The 17476-nt window shown below is 43.0% G+C and overlaps 2 protein-coding genes across 2 annotated transcripts in view; both read left to right on the forward strand.

Moving 5' to 3' along the window:
• Positions 1 to 4357: 4357 nt before the first annotated feature.
• On the forward strand, positions 4358 to 10229 carry plrg1 (pleiotropic regulator 1). The gene is made up of 15 exons (XM_005746963.1): positions 4358 to 4529; positions 4731 to 4837; positions 5735 to 5871; positions 6090 to 6143; positions 6228 to 6321; positions 6459 to 6549; positions 6635 to 6733; positions 6845 to 6937; positions 7238 to 7387; positions 7681 to 7782; positions 8478 to 8580; positions 8695 to 8803; positions 9198 to 9337; positions 9435 to 9628; positions 9723 to 10229. The coding sequence occupies exons 1-15, from the start codon at positions 4521 to 4523 to the stop codon at positions 9780 to 9782; spliced, it is 1542 nt and encodes a 513-aa protein (XP_005747020.1). The 5' UTR covers positions 4358 to 4520; the 3' UTR covers positions 9783 to 10229.
• Positions 10230 to 14065: 3836 nt separating this feature from the next.
• The window catches only part of LOC106456409 (protocadherin-16), a gene marked incomplete at its 3' end in the record, with an annotated part of 11960 nt that continues 8549 nt past the window's right edge, over positions 14066 to 17476 (forward strand). Inside the window, exon 1 of the mRNA XM_013914308.1 lies at positions 14066 to 16140. Coding sequence (XP_013769762.1) covers positions 14410 to 16140 — 1731 coding nt within the window. The remainder of the gene's footprint in view (positions 16141 to 17476) is intronic.

A 17476-nucleotide genomic window follows, 5' to 3' on the forward strand; every position in this document is an offset into this window, starting at 1 on the left:
TTGGGTCCTATTCCTGCCTGCACACAGCCACACCTAACACTTGTTACTGAAGCAAACCACAGTTTGTCCATAACAAGCACCTGCGGGTGTCCATAACTGCATGTGGCAACAGGAGACCCTAGGCCTCAGGTCGATGATCAATTTTGTAATCGTATAATTAGATCTGTGGCCATATGTTCTGGGCACTCGGGTGAAGAGAGGTGCTGAGCTGTCAACTGATGGAACTGGAACCGTTGGAGAATCTGAATGGAGGCGCCCAGAGCTCCAAACAGAAAGGAGAATCTGACCGTTAGTTGAACCTCTGATACAGATGGAACAATGTGGTTTTCATTTCAGTCATGCAACACTGGACCAGACCTTTTTCCTCTCAATGATCAATCTCACTGTTCACAATGGAGCAGTTCGCAGTCACGTGTGAAGTGGCGGGAATAAGAATCAGAACCTCCAAATCAGAGGCCATGATCCTTGACCGGAAAAGGATGGAGAGCTCACTACTGGTCCGGGACAAGTTTAAGTGGAGTAGTTTAAGTATCTTGGGGTCTTGTTTGCAAGTGAGGAGAAAGTGGAGCGGGAGATCAACAGATGGATTTGTGCTGCAGCGATGCGGACACTGTACCAATCCATCATGGTGAAGAGAGAGCTGAGTGTAAACGCGAAGCTCTTGATTTACCGGTTGATCTACATCCCCACCCTCAGCTATGGTCACAAGCTTTGGGTAGAGATCGAAAGAATGAGATCTCGGATACAAGCGGCTGAAATGAGCTCCGAAGGGTAGCTGGCCCCTCCCTCTGTTCGTAAGGGACAAGGCAGTGTAAGGAGTTCGGCCACCCGGAAGTGGCTCACAGTAAAGCCACAACTCCTCCATATCTATAGGATCTAGTTGAGCTGGTTCGGGCATCTGACAAGGCTACCTGCTGGTGCCTCCTCGGTGAGGTGTTTCAGGCACTTACCACTGAGAGGAGGCTCCAGCTCCAGCTCCAGGACAGAACCAGGATACGCTGGAGGGATTATATCTTTCGGCTGGCCTGGGATTACCTTTGTGTTTCCCCGGACAAGCTGGAGGAGGTGGCCACGGACATGGAGCTCTGGGCGCCTCTGCTTAAGCTGCTGCCCTTGCAACCCGGCTCCTCTTGAAAGATGTTAACTCTGTATGAATTTGAATTTAAACACTGGGACCAGGATAACAAAAGGTTGAACATAAGTGGTGCTGGTACTGAAGTAAGTGGTACTGACAAGAAACAACCGAAGGAGCATTTTCAACTAATTAGGTTAACTGACAGCAGGTCAGTATAAAAAATCAGCATCTCAGAGAGGCAGAGTTTTCAGAAGTAAAGATGGGCAGCGGTTCATCAATCTGCAAAAAACTGAGGCTACAAATTGTGGAACAATTTCAGAATAATGTTCCTCAGTGTAAAATATGGAAGACTTTTAATATTTCATCATCATCTGCAGTGCACAGGGAATCTAGAGAAATTTCTGTTTGTAAGAGACAAAGCCGAAAATCAGCATTGTATGCTGGTGATCTTCAGGCCCTCAGGTAGCACTGCATTAAAAACAGGTATGATTCAGCCATGGAATCACTGCATGGGCTCAGGAACATTTCCAGAAATCATTAAAACACTCTCTTTAGAGAGAGCAGTTGTCAACTGTCATGCCAACGTTCAGCATGCCTTCCTTAGAAACATACTTCATCAATACTTTCTTTTTCATAAAATTAATTGTAATTAATTAGCATCACCAGTGACCCTCAAAGCACTGTGATATAAATGACACACTAGAAACAGTCCTGTATGGATACAAGAGATGTAACTAGATCACTCTCCAGTTACAGTAACTCAGCGTTGTTGTACCGGATTCTGGATGTAGCAGCTTAGTAAGGATATTCTTGATGCCATCCATGGCCCCTGACTTTGTTTTATTAAATGATTATAATAATTTGCTTTGGATAATCAGTCTTTTAATCATTTTATTACTTTTTACTTATATTACTTGTGACTTTTAGATTTTAGTTTGCAGAAATTTTGACTTTTAATAAATATTATCTTCTTTTCCTGTGGTCGCCCAGATAAACTATCTTTAAAAATAAATGCCTAACTGAACAAACTGTGAAATTAAATCTTTGAGGACAGAAAACCATTTTGTCACATTGTTGCAGAGCTTTCAGAGCATCTCAGTTGAATTGTTTATTTTGAGCCACAGTTTATTTACTTTGCATTGAACTTGTAGTACATGTCCCCGTGCATCACCAGACTCACATCAATAATCCAAATTCTGCCCAGCTATTGGCATGTGATTTTGCCGAACAATGCGCAGATTTCTAAAGCTTCTTAACAGGACAACATTATGTTAGTACAGCCAGTGACTCTTTCAAAAGGCAGTTTGTTTGTTTTTTTATTAAATTGGCCTCAGAAATTTTTGTTTTTGAAAAACACTGATATAAACATGACTGTTTAAATTTACTCTGCCACAATAACGCAACACACACACACTGCACCATTTAGGTTCAAATTCGAAATAGACAACCATTAATAGATGTACTCTGCTGGGCAAACATGATCTGGCACAGAAGGAAGCAAAACCAAATTTGGCCCTGTCCTCTCACCAAATCTCAAGCACACCAAATCAGGAAATCAAGAAAATGATGAAGAAAAGTGTCGTTGAAATATACATACAGCCCTGAACTCAGTAAGCTTTATGACTGTGTGGCATAGAAACAATCAATCAATCAATCAATCAAGGCTTTATTCGCCACGTGCAGGTTGCCCTGCAGTGAAATAGGACCCCCCCCCACCCCACCCCCACCTTAAACACACAACACAGACATTACATGGGGATACAGGTCGGAGATCTGTAGCATTACAGAGAAAACACTGAAATATACACTACAATGGAAAAGTACAAGAGGAAAAAAAGAGACCTCTACTCATGCTGGGCTCCTGGGAGGAAAGCATGAGAACAGGAAACAAAAAAACTCCTCTGCACAAAAAAGCAATTAAATTTCCACAGCACAACATTATGGAACACGTGACAAGCCACAGGGTCGGGTGGGGGGTGAGGAGTAATCCGAAGCAATCACAGCAGCCATCCTGCCCAGCGCTACCATTCCAGTGCGGGCTCAGACCCACTGTGTTCCCAGGAGGGAACAAGCATCGAAGGCGTTTGGAAAGGGAGGAGAGATGAGTGTGTGCATATCAGTGTATATGTATAAATGGTAAATGGCCTGTATTTATATAGCGCTTTACTAGTCCCTAAGGACCCCAAAGCGCTTTACATATCCAGTCATTCACCCATTCACACACACATTCACACACTGGTGATGGCAAGCTACATTGTAGCCACAGCCACCCTGGGGCGCACTGACAGAGTATGTGTGTGCGTGTCCAGAGTTCAGCTGAGACAGTGTCCTTCGCCCTGCTAGGCTAAGTAAACAGTCTTCCAGCCAACCCAATGTTGCCAATGTGGATTTGTTCAGGCTCTTATATTGAGGATTTCATTAGGGACAATGAAAACAGTTCCAGCTTACACATTCTGAGTGGAAGCTGAAGAAATGCCACTTTGACTCCATAAGAAACAGTTCACTGCTAACTAGGCGAGGACTAGAGCAAATGAAAGTTTGTGTAATATGGTTATGTCCCAACAGTTCTTTGTTCATCTACTGAACATTAAACATGACAATAATTTGACTGTCGCCATCCATTAAAATAGGACCCTCTGGGAATCACCAAGACCTTGTATATTATGAGCTACTATTCATCAGTTAGAGGTTAGTCAGTCCAGAAATAAGCAGTCAAGGTGATCAGAAGTAAACAGACAGAACCATTTGTCCAGTTCAGAGTCACACAGGTAGCTGTAGCCTGTGCTGTGGGGCGAGAGGCAGTACACTGAACAGACAGACAATCATTCTCGCAATTTAGAAGCACTGATAAACCCATGCATTTTTTTTTCTTTTGGACTATGTCAGGAAATGGCTGGACACCACTAGATTTGATCCCTGGACCTTGTGGATGTAAAGAAACAATGCTAATCCAGAACAAGCAGCTATTAATGATAAACCTTTTAAGTGCAAAAACAAAAAAAATTGTGGCCACAGCAATGGAAATAGGGCATTATTTCTACAATTAGCAGGAGTGGTAAGAAAGAAAGGAGCAGTAGAGCGCAGACTGAACTGGTTAAAGCAACTTGGAGAGCACAAATTATTATTATTATTATTATTATTATTAGTGTCAAGAAAAGAAGGACATGCTGTGTTCTCGCTTCACGCAGGAAATATAACGAGATTCGGAAGAGTAGAGGTTAAAGATTTGGCTTTTTTCCATTTCAATTTACCTCCTGGCCTATAGGTGGCGCTAATAAGCTGCTAGCTGTCCTTTTACCTCTTTACTTCCGGGGTATTCGGTCGTTGGAGCGTCGCGGTAGTCATGTTTTTGCGTCCGTGATACTTTTCGGGGAGCGTGCTTTGTTTACTGAAAAAAGGGATATTTTCCGCTTCTTTATAATACTGCTTTATTTTTACCGCCACAATGACTGAGGTAAGAAGATATTTGAAGTCCGTTTTTTTTGTCTTTTTTGTGCTTCCGCCCGGCAGACACATAGCCCCGCTCGGCTAATAACTGCAACCACACGCTTATGGTTTTGTTTGCATTACACATAGTAAAAAGTAATTACTCCCAAAGTTTGCCGTGGTTGCACTCGTTTAAAACACACGTTTTACTATTTATTATCATCTACAGGATGTTCAGAAGCACTCAGTCCACACTCTGGTCTTCAGATCTCTTAAAAGGACTCATGATATGTTTGTGTCTGATCACGCCAAGTCCATCGCGCTGGATGATGAAAGGTAAACGTCACAGTGTTACCTTGTAATGATTTGAAGTTGTGTTTTGGGGTAAATTAAATTCACATAGCAAGCTCTAATGTCATGTGAAATTGTTGTAGAGGTTTTATTGAACAATTTTGTACTAGCGCTTTGTATTAATATTGCTCGCTAGTCCAGATAAATGAGGAGGGTTGGCTCAGGAAGGGCATCTCATGTAAATAAAAAAATCTTTGCCAGTAGTGAGACCTACTATCATTTATGGTTTGGAGAGATTGGCAATGACAAAAAACAGGAGCTGATGCTGGTGGTGAAGAATCTTTTCATTGGGCGTGACTGGGGTGGATAAAAATGAGTTTATTGCAGGGAGATCTCAGGTCGAGTACTTTGAAGACAGAGAGCTAGATGTAGAGAAACAAGGCGGAGATGTTTTGGACATGTGCAGAGGAGGGTTTGGACAAAGGGTGTTTAAGATTGACCTCCCAAGCAGGAGAGAAAGACAAAGGAGGACATGCAGAGTGTTTGACACAGGACGATGTTCAGGATAGGGTGAGAAGGAGACATATGTTCTACTGTTGTTGGGGAGCAGTCAAAAAAGAAGGATTTGTAGCTGCAACACTGAAGAGCATCAATTTGTCAGGAGTTTATTGTCAGTTTACCAACAACTCTTTTTGTCTGTAAATTTATACTGACATTATGGTAATAAGTAGGAAGTTAAAGCTCTATCAATTTCCTGCTCCAAGAAACAGAAATCTCTGCTGCTGAACCCCAGAATGTAAATTATATCTACTTTAATACGCCAGTAAAAACTTCAGGATATTTACTGTGTGTTGTTCATGTGTTTCAATATCATTATGCTAATTTAATCAAACATATTAGATGTTTTAAGGGGAAATGCATCATTATGTCATCTGCTTGCAGCCACAAGTTGAAGATGGGGGTTAAACTGAAAGCAGACTACGGTGCAGTGTTACACCTGCCCATCCTGAGGGAAGGGAAAGACAGAGCCTCACACCTTTCGGGCAGCATGGAAGGCCACCAGAACTACGCTCAGCCAGGTGAGGATGAAAGTGTCACTGCATGTCAGAGTCACTCTTAAGTGTGCCAACAATTTATTATTAACAAATATGTGGAAATGTAGATATTTTTTTTATTATGTTTTGCTGTCAAAAAGCTCCGTTTGTCTTTAAATGTAGCTTTTCTTTGTTATTCTGAAACCTTTTATTTCAAAACTACATGATTTAAAGACATTTTGGGAATATTATTTATGTTTTAGGTGAGGACCCAGAATACCTGATCACTGGGACACATGCCTACCCGTCTGGACCAGGTAAATACTCTCAATTTGTGACTTTTTAATTTAATTTCATCATCCAATTGGAGCGTTTATAACCAGTATTTTTTTATTCGCCAGGGGTGGCATTGACCACTGACACAAAGATGCACAGGAATCCCAGTGACACCGGAGTACACTCCATGGCGTTAGTTTTACCCCCATCGCAAGCTAGGTAAACTTTGGCCCTCACACACACAAACACAGTACAAAGGGAGTCAGTCACCAGTAGTAATTTAGCATAAAAGCACTAATAATAAAATGATGCTTACTCACACATAAACCATCATTTACTCTGTGGGTCATTTGTAGGCAGGACGCGAGTCGCACAGCAGCCAGTATTGCTGACATCCACCGGCATGCAGGAGGAGCAGAGCGATCTCACCCTCCGTCATCTGCAGTGGTAGGTCACAGTGTATTCCTACTTTTACTCAGCCTTATCGGTTTGAAAGAAAGAAGTGCAAAACTGATCATCCGTGTGTTTTTAGTCACTCCTGGAGGGAGGTGGGACCAGAAATTCTGCCCTCATGAGGAGAGCGCCCACAATGCCCAAACCTCAGTGGCATCCGCCATGGAAACTGTTTCGGGTAACTATAAATCATTTCAACTTTTCTAAGTTTAAGCTTTGCTCGACACGATACAGTGGGTAAGGTCTGGGTTCTGTGTTTTGCTTAACTGTAGTTTGTTTTGTCTGGTAGGTCATCAGCGGCCACCTTGGCTGGGTGAGGTCCATTGCTGTAGAGCCTGGGAATCAGTGGTTTGTCACAGGCTCTGCTGATAGGACTATAAAGGTGAGTCAAGCAGGAAATAACAGTAAGCGACAAACTAAAAATGGCTCATCTGACATGGACTGACTAAATTAGCTCTCCTCCGAGTCATCTCTCCTCGGGATCGTTACCTGTGTTTGTTTCATAGATTGTGTTTTCTGTAGGCTCCAACATGCCACAGTGCCTGCTTGCAACTTTAATACCCTGCTCTTCACAGATGATTAAGTTATACTAAAAGCCCAATTTTTACCTATTAAACTGACTATGTTTCTAAATTAATCTCAGATTATCTTAATTTGACTTGAAGGCTGCCTGTCTTGACAGATCTGGGACCTGGCCAGTGGAAAACTGAAACTCTCTCTGACTGGACACATCAGCACAGTGCGTGGGGTGGCGGTCAGCAGCCGCAGTCCTTACCTTTTCTCTTGCGGGGAGGACAAGCAGGTCAAATGTTGGGATCTGGAGTACAACAAGGTATACTTTCAAACAAGGGAGTTATTGGTTTGTGTCATTCAAAACAGTTTATTTAGCGGCTTTATGCTGTAATGATTTACACATTCACCTGTGAAGGTTCCTTTGGGAGGTGACACAAATGTTTTTGGGGGCTGCATCTGGCATAAAAGCTTTTCCCAATAAAACAGGCACAGCCCTGGTGAATAAAGGTGCAACTGAAACTAGCTAACTTGCTTCTGTTGTGGCTCATTTTCTTCTTTTTCTCTCCTTGTAATGTTGTGGATGTTTCTTGACTATATTGGTTTATATTTTAGGTAATTAGGCACTATCACGGACACCTCAGCGCAGTGTATGATCTGGATCTGCATCCAACCATCGACGTGCTCGTGACATGCAGCAGAGATGCCACAGCGAGGGTAAGCTCTTACTTTGTGTTGAATCAGCGAATGACATTGATGGAATGACCTAAATGGATCAGGTTTAAGCAGTACAGTGCAGAAAACTGTGTGACAAACAGCCACAGACTGAGCAGCAGGCATACCGTCATCTAAATGTTCTCCGTTGATGTTTCATCGTGGGACTTTCAACTGCGTTGGTATAACGACCCCTCACATATTGAGGTGGTTGTTAATCATACAGAGTAGAGTCAAGGCACATAGGTACTAGTGAAAAGAAACTTACCAGTCATGGATCGGCCCCCTCCAGCGCTCAGACCTCAAAGTGTGGGATCATCTTCACAGAGGAGAGAACCAAAGACAGCCAACATCCAAAGAAGAGCTTTTTTTGTCCACCACAAAGCCCAGACTTAAAATTACAAGAAAGCTTGTCTGAAAGAGAGAAGAGAAAATACGAAGAAACGAGGGGTGGCTCAACCCTTTTGCACAGTACTATATTATAATAATAATAATGGATTGCATTTATATAGCGCTTTTCGAGACCCTCGAAGCTCTTTACAGTTCCACTATTCACTCTCACATTCACACACTGGTGGAGGCAAGCTACAGTTGTAGCCACAGCTGCCCTGGGGCAGACTCTTCCACTAAAGGGCTGTGTTCAGATGTGATGTGGGTTATGAGATGACACTAACTGCTTGTCCTCCCGGTCCATGCAGGTGTGGGACATCAGGACGAAGGCAAATGTGCACACACTGACCGGTCACACAAACACTGTGGCCACGGTGAGATGTCAAGCAGCAGAACCACAAATTATCACAGGTACAATTATGTGTTTTCAAATCGCTCACAACAGCAGTATAAACCCCTCAGTAAGACAGGCTTTAAAGTGGTTTCTCTTCACTCTTGCCCCTAATGTGTGCTTGGTTTGTGCAGGGAGCCACGATTCAACCATCAGGCTGTGGGATCTGATTGCTGGGAAAACCAGAGCAACTCTCACAAACCACAAGAAGTCTGTGCGAACTCTGGTCCTGCACCCCAGACAGTAAGTGGTGTTTTATATGGTGGCGTTGGTTGGAGTGGAGGAAACGCAGCATGCAGACTCCTCAAACAATGCATATTCAAAATTGGTTTGTTGTTATAAATATGTTTTTACAGAAGCTCCTTCGACATGAGGCAGGTAAATGCAGGTGTTACTAATTGCATCAGTTAGTTTTAAGCCTAATTAATGTGATTAGTAACACCTTTGTTTACCTGTTTGATGCCAAAGTGAATCCTGTAATTTAAAAGAAATAAAGTTTTGATTGATAATGAAGATAAATGAATACTTGAGTCATGATTTAGGATTACAGGAGCACATTTGTTCATAACTTTAATTGCAAGAACTCATTAAGAGTTGTTGTTCTTCAGATATCGATGTCATATTTGTTGTTTTGCAGATATACTTTTGCCTCTGGATCCGCCGATAACATCAAGCAGTGGATGTTCCCAGATGGAAACTTCATCCAGAACCTGTCTGGCCACAACGCCATCATCAACACTCTGGCTGTTAACTCTGATGGCGTGTTGGTGTCTGGAGGTAATAAAGAGCTGCGGTGCTGTCTTTAACTGTGCCTTTTTTGTTTGCTTGTTTTAAATCATTTTATTGAGGCTAATGTTGACCTCATTACACACAGCCGACAATGGAACTATCCACATGTGGGACTGGAGGACCGGATACAATTTCCAGCGTATCCACGCAGCCGTGCAGCCCGGATCTCTGGACAGCGAGTCGGGAATCTTCGCTTGCATGTTCGACCACTCTGAAAGCCGACTGATCACGGCAGAGGCTGACAAGACCATTAAAGTTTACAAGGAGGATGACACCGCTGTACGCTACACTGTTACACTCTACTTGTATTTCTGTGCCGATTCTTATGCAGCAGGAAATAAAATAAATAATAACCATGTTTTCTTTCCTGCAGACAGAAGAAAGCCACCCAGTCAACTGGAAACCAGAAATCCTCAAGAGAAAAAGATTCTAAAGATTTATTTGTTTTTCTTGCCACAGTAACAGCAGTGAATTTTATTTCCACCAACTTTTGTTTGCTTGTGCTTTTTCTGTCAGGCAAACTCTCAGCTTTCTCAGAAGCATGCTCTTTATTCTAAAAACCATTTGCAGTCCTCGTTGTATGATGTTAGTCCGATAAAGCAGCCGTTACGGACTGCCAGGAACCTCCCCGAGCGTTTGTTCTTGATGATAACGGCTCTCTGATAGCTCTGATCCGACTCGTCCACCAACAGAAGCCACTCTTCACCTTCAGAAGGACAGACTTCAGAGTGGACCTGCTCAAGTCAAACCCTTCAAAGGAAATGTGTTTGGAAGTTTTAGCCAAGAAAGAAAAAACTTGTATTGTTTCAGCAGAATTGGTGTTTGTACAGACATGGAAAGTTTATTATGCTCCATTTGAATAAAGACCACATTTTTCACATGCCTGCGTTTGTTCAGTTGAGGTGGGTTTTGTGTACTCACCGAGGTATCCGTGGGTGAAGGCGTTCCTGTAGTACTTACAGCCGTCACCCTTGATCTCCTCTCAGTAGCACTGATCTCCACAGGACTCGCTGAGCTCCACTGTGGTTCTGCTTTCAGCAGCTCTCTGCATTATCTGCTCGCCTGTGAGGTCAAGTTGGAACAGCAGAAATGTTAGATGAATCTAAAGTGGCTGCCACTTTGTAATTAAGTGGCTGACTATCAGTAGACTTGGGAAATGAAAGGCCTAGTAATGCTTAATATGTATTCATGCTGTGTACAACAGGATTATTCTATGAATAATTTTCCATATTTTTCTCCCAGTTAACAGTAATTGAATTGCTTTCATTAAAGCGAGTTTTTACCAGACAACCTTTCTATTGAGGGGGATTTATTATTCCTGTTGTGTAACGATGTTCAAATAAGTTTTTTATGAAAATGTGGCTCAGCTACGAAACAGTCTGGCAAATTTCTTCTGACCTCTGAAAATATCTTCACTTAGAGAACTGCTCATTGGTTATTTTCTCTTTTTGAGACCATCCTTTGGCACATGGTGTTGTTTGTTAATGTTTCCATGGCTACCTGAGTCCTGCATGTAGAGCTTGGAGAGAGAACGACAGAAGGCTCGGCCAGGTTTCTTCTTCAGACGGGCTTTTCTTGGCTCTGGCTGCTCCTCCACCTCCTTCGGAGGTTCTTCAACCGTCAGTAGGTGGCCCGCATTATACATGATCTCCTCTTCTAGAGACCTGAGACACATGTCAAAGTGCTCTTCATCCTCCTCTGCATTTCTGGGAGACGACAGCATTGATGGTTGAGAGTTCAGATGTTACAGTTAGGTGCACTTGTGATCTCTAAAATATATTTTATTTAGCTAAGATATTTTTTTCCAAGACAACATGAAATGGTGACATTGTTCCAGGAAATTCAAGGACACGTGTGACTGAAGGACGACACTTTCTAACAAATGCAGTTTCCGTCCTGCTAAAATTTCAGGTTTTAAAACGTGTGCTCCTCACCTGAAGTCCACCCACAGCAGGCCTGCAGTGATCAGTCCCAGCAACTCACTGGCCTCCCAGTTGTTTGTCAACATCACCGGCACAATGATGACCTGCCATTTTTCGGCATAGTTGAGTTCCTTCTTACAGCACTGTGATGCCTGGTAAGCCGGAGTCATAAACGGACAGATCACAGCAGCCTCTTCCACTCCTGCAGCCATGCTGAAAACGCACACAGATTTAATATGCACAACACAGTAGTGATGAAGCCCATCAGAGATTAGAACAGATGAAACCTGTTATCCACGTCACTTTGCACTCACGCGTCGTTGATGTTGCCCGTCACCCCTCCTTCGATGTCCCTGTGTCCATCCACACAGGGAGCCCCTCATCTTTCAGGTGATCGTATCTTCTTGACAAGAGGCTGATCATCCCACTGGTAGGAGAGCAAAATGTGAGACGGCGTTTTTTTGGTTTTTTAAATTTTACTTAGATTTATGAGAAAGAAAAAGTCCTGTGATGCTTTGGAGTGGGTGGTTTCTGAGTTGCTGAGCAAACTAACCCAGACAATGAGCCCCTTAGCTATGCTGCTTGTTTACTGTGATCAGATTACACCTGTTGCGCGGTTGCAGCAGGCCATGATCGCAACTACAAGCTGCAGGACAAATGAGAGGTCAGCAATGACAGTAAACTGTAAGACCAGCATTTTCCAGCCATTCCTACCATTTATTATTTATACTGAGCACAGTTTAGACTTACAACAGACAGATTGAAGTCTGTTATGAAGAAATAAGAAACGCCCTGTTTGTGTTTATGATACCATTTGCTTTAGCTATGACGGATATTATTGTAATGTTTTTCTGGTTTAAATATAATTAGTTTAGGTTTTTTATGCAACAGTGTTTTTAAAGAAGCACAAACTGCACAAACAAATTTACATTTATACAGAAATCCTTGTACATTAGTATCAGCTGCTAACAACAAACTGCACTCATGTCGTTATTATCAGGGTGGTTTCTTTCATCTTGTGTTAGTTTTATGCTTCCGTTTCAAAGAGAAAATCATAAAAAAAAGTATCTTGTTTGTGAAGTTTTAAATATTTTATGCAGAAACATTGAAATATTCAGGAAAAATTAACTATCATCATTGTAAAACTGTAAAATTGTATATAAAATAGGTTTTTGTTTTTTTTTCCCCAGTGAAGGAAGCAAGCTCCCATGCAGTAATCATCTTTTATACATTTCAGAGCTCTTGCTTGCTTTATGCTCCTGAGAGCTGTGGCAAGAATCTTCCCATTGAACATGAGATATCAATGTAAAGCCCAGGATGTCCTCTATTTGGTACAGCAGGACTTATTGGGATAGCTAAAATAAGTCAAAAGATATAGACCAAGAATAAATGTCCATTACAGAGGACATAAATGAATAGGCTGGTTCTCAGCTATTCATGGACTTTGCAAATGCACAACCCCCACACAGCCACTAGGGGGACCCCAAGCTGCAAGCTCAGCCTCATACATTTGGGAAAATATTTAAATGACCTGTTTTCATTTGGAGCCAGCTGCTCTCTTCTGTGTGTTTACTGAAACACTTGTGTGGTTAAAACTGAAATGTGGGGTATTGCCAAAGCTTGGCTGCAACGACAGGGAAGCTGTGGTGGATCATTTAAAAAAAAAAATCACCATTAGGATATCTTGTTGTGAATGAAGTCTGCATATGATGTATGACTGACAGCCTCACATCTTCACGAGGAGAATAAGGGTGGTCCAGGCTGCAGTGAAACCTGGATTGCATCAAAATGTGTTTATTTTTTAAGCATAAAATTAAGAAAAGAAGAAGAAATCTACAGAAATATGCCCATGATAAAGGAAATATTTGCTTCTGTGGAGGAGGAGCCAGAATTTGAATAAAAAAATAAAAACAAAAACAGAAAGCTGAAGTTGAAGAGGATGTATTACTCTTCTTATTGTTGTTGGGCTTTTCTTATTTGAACTTTAAAATAGATGCTATAGTTTCTTTGTATTTTAATATGGTATTTCACTTTATTTTCACCTTATGGTGTAATTTTCACACCGGTGTGGATGCCAGTTAGGTTTTGATTTGAAATAGCGGTTTCATTAATTTTATGTTCACCTGGAAAATTTTGGAGGAAAACTGTGCGAAGAAGCTTCATTATTTACTTTTATGTAGATTTTAATTGCTTGCACCAATTTTTAGGTCTTTCATCTGAATTTGAGATACATAATTATCACCATGGATCATTGGATCAGCTTAAAGAATTTAACCTCTCCACCCCCACCCTCCCAGTTATCGTGTTATAAACAGCGATCCCCAAAGAGAATCTCGCAGTGGGCCCTCAAAAAGCTAGAAACGGCCCTGATAAACTTCAGTATTTTGCTGAGAAGCTCGTGTGGATGTTACATTGAGAATCCTTAGACCTGAGGAGACATCGTCACCCCAACCCCACTAGGACTAAGTGACCGGATAGCCTTGATTTTTCCTTTCTTTTCCTTTTAAAGAGTGGTACAGTTTCTGCTTTTTACCAGCAGAGTGAGCCACCCTAACACTTATATGTTCCTTTGCTTAGACGGGAGCACTTTATTAAATCACTTCAAGCTCATACTAACCACATTACCACAAAGGGGCCTTTTAGGACACCGTTTTGGCTCAACTGGTGTGATATCCGTATTTATTCCACTTTCCACCTGACTTCTTCCACAGGTCAGCTATACTAGGCCACGTGTCAGCAAGAGGCACTGAAGGTAATCTCTCAGCCTAATTAAATCTTAAGCAATCAGGGCCACAGATGGAGCCGACCAGCGTGGGACGCGCCGCCTGCCAGGAGGAGTGTTCACGGCGCACAGTTGGTGCCAGTCAGAGGTGTCGAGTTATGTGAAGGAGCCAAAGGGGGATTTGCACTGTGCCATGGCTGATTTTTTTGTATCCAGTATCACGCAATAAGCTACTGAAGTACGGTGAAGGAGAATGACCGCTCGTAGTCGCCCTGCGCGCAAAAACGCGTTCGTCCGTTTCGGTTCGGAAAAGTGCGCTCAAACGTGAGGACAAAACTGAGGACTTCGACTCGAGAATATGCTGGCGGGCATCGACCTCAACAAACCGAGAGCTCAAAGCCACGCGTAAAGGAGGAATGGGGTGCAAGGATGCCTCAGCTTCGCTCCTTCAGACGCTCGTCCTGTCCCTGCTGTGCGCACAGTCGCTGGGACAGGTCTTCAACCTCACGCTGTCTGTTAAAGAGGGTCTTCCGGCCAGAACTATCGTTGGAGATCTGGGAGCGGGACTAAGCAGGCCGAGCACTGGTTTTTTCATCTCAGAAAGCAGAGACTCGTATGTTTTCAGAGACTTGGAAATAGACGCGGACACGGGCATCATCTCCACAGCTGTAGTCCTGGACAGAGAGAGCAGGGATAAGTATGAATTTGTGGCAGCCACTCTCACAGGTGAGATGATAAAAGTGACAATAGAGGTGAAAGATGTGAACGACCATTCTCCCGTGTTCCCCTCCGAGCAGGTTGAGCTGGAAATATCAGAACTGAGCCCACCGGGGAGTCGGTTTCAGATTGAAGGTGCTAAAGACCAGGATGAGGGCGAGTTTGGTACTCAGGGATACAGGATCACAGAGAGTGAGATGAGTGACTTATTCCACCTGGATTATCGCAGTGGACCTGAGAACCACCTCAACCTGGATCTAGTTCTTAACAGTAAGCTAGACAGAGAAGCGCAGGACTTGTACACGCTGACAATCGAGGCCTTTGATGGGGGGATCCCAGCCAGGACTGGGACTCTTCAGGTGAACATCCACATCCTGGATGAGAATGACAACCCGCCTGTGTTCAACCAGACTGAATATCACACCTCAGTGCGTGAGGATGCTCCAGTCATGTCTGCTGTGTGTCAGGTGCAGGCCACTGACTATGACCTGGGTGACAATGGCAGACTCACGTATGAGATCAACAGGAGGCAGAGCGACCCAAATGAGGTTTTCTCCATCAATGAAACCACCGGGGTGGTCTATCTCAACAAGCCGCTTGATTTTGAGACTCAGGCTTTTCATGAGTTGATCATCAGCGCGAGAGACAACGGGGTTCAGCCTGAGTACAGCAGCACTTTCGTGGGTGTCAGAGTGCTTAACATCAACGATAACAGCCCCACCATCAGTGTACTGTTTCTCAGTGACACAGGAGATGCTGTGGTGTCGGAATCAGCAGCAGTCGGGGACTACGTAGCCCGGATTTCAGTGTCGGACCCCGACCTCGAGGGGGAGAGAATCATTGTCACACTCGAGGGAGGTGATGGGAAGTTCACCCTGAAGCAGACAGATGACTTTCTGTATGCACTGTGTGTTAACTCTGAGCTGGACAGGGAGGAGAAGGATTTGTATGAGCTGAAGGTGCAGGCATCAGATTTTGGCAACCCTCCCCTGAGCAGTGAGACGGTTTTCCTCCTGAAGGTGTCGGACATGAATGACTGTTACCCAGTCTTTGAGAAGGATGCGTATCTCATAAGTATTTCTGAAGATGCTCCTCAGGGGAGTTCTCTCATCCAGTTTCAGGCTCGAGACGCAGATGAGGGTGCAAACTCAGAGGTCCGATACTCCATTCTGAAGTCCAACCAGGACAGCCTGATCGACATCGACCCGGAGTCAGGCCTGGTCGCCACAGCTGCAGCTCTGGACAGAGAGACGCAGATGGAGATATGGTTCCTGGTGGTGGCAGCGGATGGAGGAGAACCGGCTCTGTCATCCACAGCGACAGTCACGGTGCTCGTGGAAGACGTCAACGACAACGAGCCAGTGTTCGAGCAGCAGCTGTACAATGTGTCCATACTAGAGCAGAGCGATGTTGGAAGCTGCTTTTTACAAGTATGTTGGAGGATATTCAGCATCATTTTGGTGACTTATCTAAAAGAACAACACATTATTGTTTCTGAATGGTTCTAATTACATTTTCTGTCCAAGAAGGATCCACAAGATGATAATAATGATAATAATAATTGGCACTGAATCAGAAAAGCTTATTAACAAGGCAACAAATAAATTTATTTTTTTTACAATTTGGGAAGCTGACACTCATATGAAATCACATGCATATTTATTTATTTATTTACAAGAACACATCCACACACAGACCAGGGGAGCGTTTCACTTGACTTGGCACTCATCTCAGTAAAATATCAGCTAACATGGATTCACAGAAACAAAAATAAAGATATCTTTGTAGGTTCTGAAAGATTCACAGTAAATATCCAGCATCTTGTGCTCTTTTGCTGTGTCTGTCTTACATCTTATAAGACAAAAGTAGCCTTCAGTCTGTTTGCACAAAGCCGTCAGTGTTCCTCCTAAAGATGCTCAACATGCACCCTTTCCAGCTTAGCTCTGTGGCTTTAGTATGACAGATGTGCTGCCTGGTACCACACTCCAGCAGGCTGGCACAAAGTGCATCCCAACACAAAGGAACATTTGTTTAAGGGCACATTTTCTGCAAACAAGAGATTCGATGAATATATAAGGACTGAAAATTTCGAAACATCTGGCTGACTTTTAGTTGCTTAGTTCCCGATTCGAACTTTAGCTACGACGCTTCAGAATACTGAAGATGTCATCCAAAATAAATGCGAGAACTAGCAGGAGCAGAGGTAACCAGAATATCTGGGAAGTCGTCTATAAGGAACCCCCCCTCTGTCGCATGATTTTGCAAACGCAGCACATATGCTTTATTCTAAGAAGCAAGCTTCAAAAAACTGACTGGGTTTGCGTGACTGTCCAGACCTTGACCCGTGTCTTTAAACTTCCTTTGATCAGAGTTCACAAACTGGGAGGTGATATCATCTTTATGACTGTAAAATGAGCGCTCTATCTGTGAGACATGTCTGCAGTCACAGCCACAGGCAGACATGAAAGGAGCTGCACAGGATATAAGGCGCGTTTTTACTATAATCTTTATACTGCAGGGATGGTCCTCGCCCTTTGATTGTGGGGATTTTTTTATGCTTTTATTATGTTGACTCTCACTGTCAAAGGAAGACGCGTATTATGATTCATAGTACAAAGCTTAATCTAAAAGCTGGCAGTTACTGTAGTATGGGAGTGCTGTTTTACAAGGAATATTTCTTCTAATATATAAACACTTAAACATACCAAAAACTGCTAATTTTTACATAAAGTATTTGAGTAGGAGCACTTCATAATTTACTATACA

Source organism: Pundamilia nyererei, unplaced genomic scaffold (genome assembly GCF_000239375.1).
Source record: "Pundamilia nyererei isolate P.nyererei 1_Seehausen unplaced genomic scaffold, PunNye1.0 scaffold00186, whole genome shotgun sequence".
NCBI classification, from domain to species: domain Eukaryota; kingdom Metazoa; phylum Chordata; class Actinopteri; order Cichliformes; family Cichlidae; genus Pundamilia; species Pundamilia nyererei.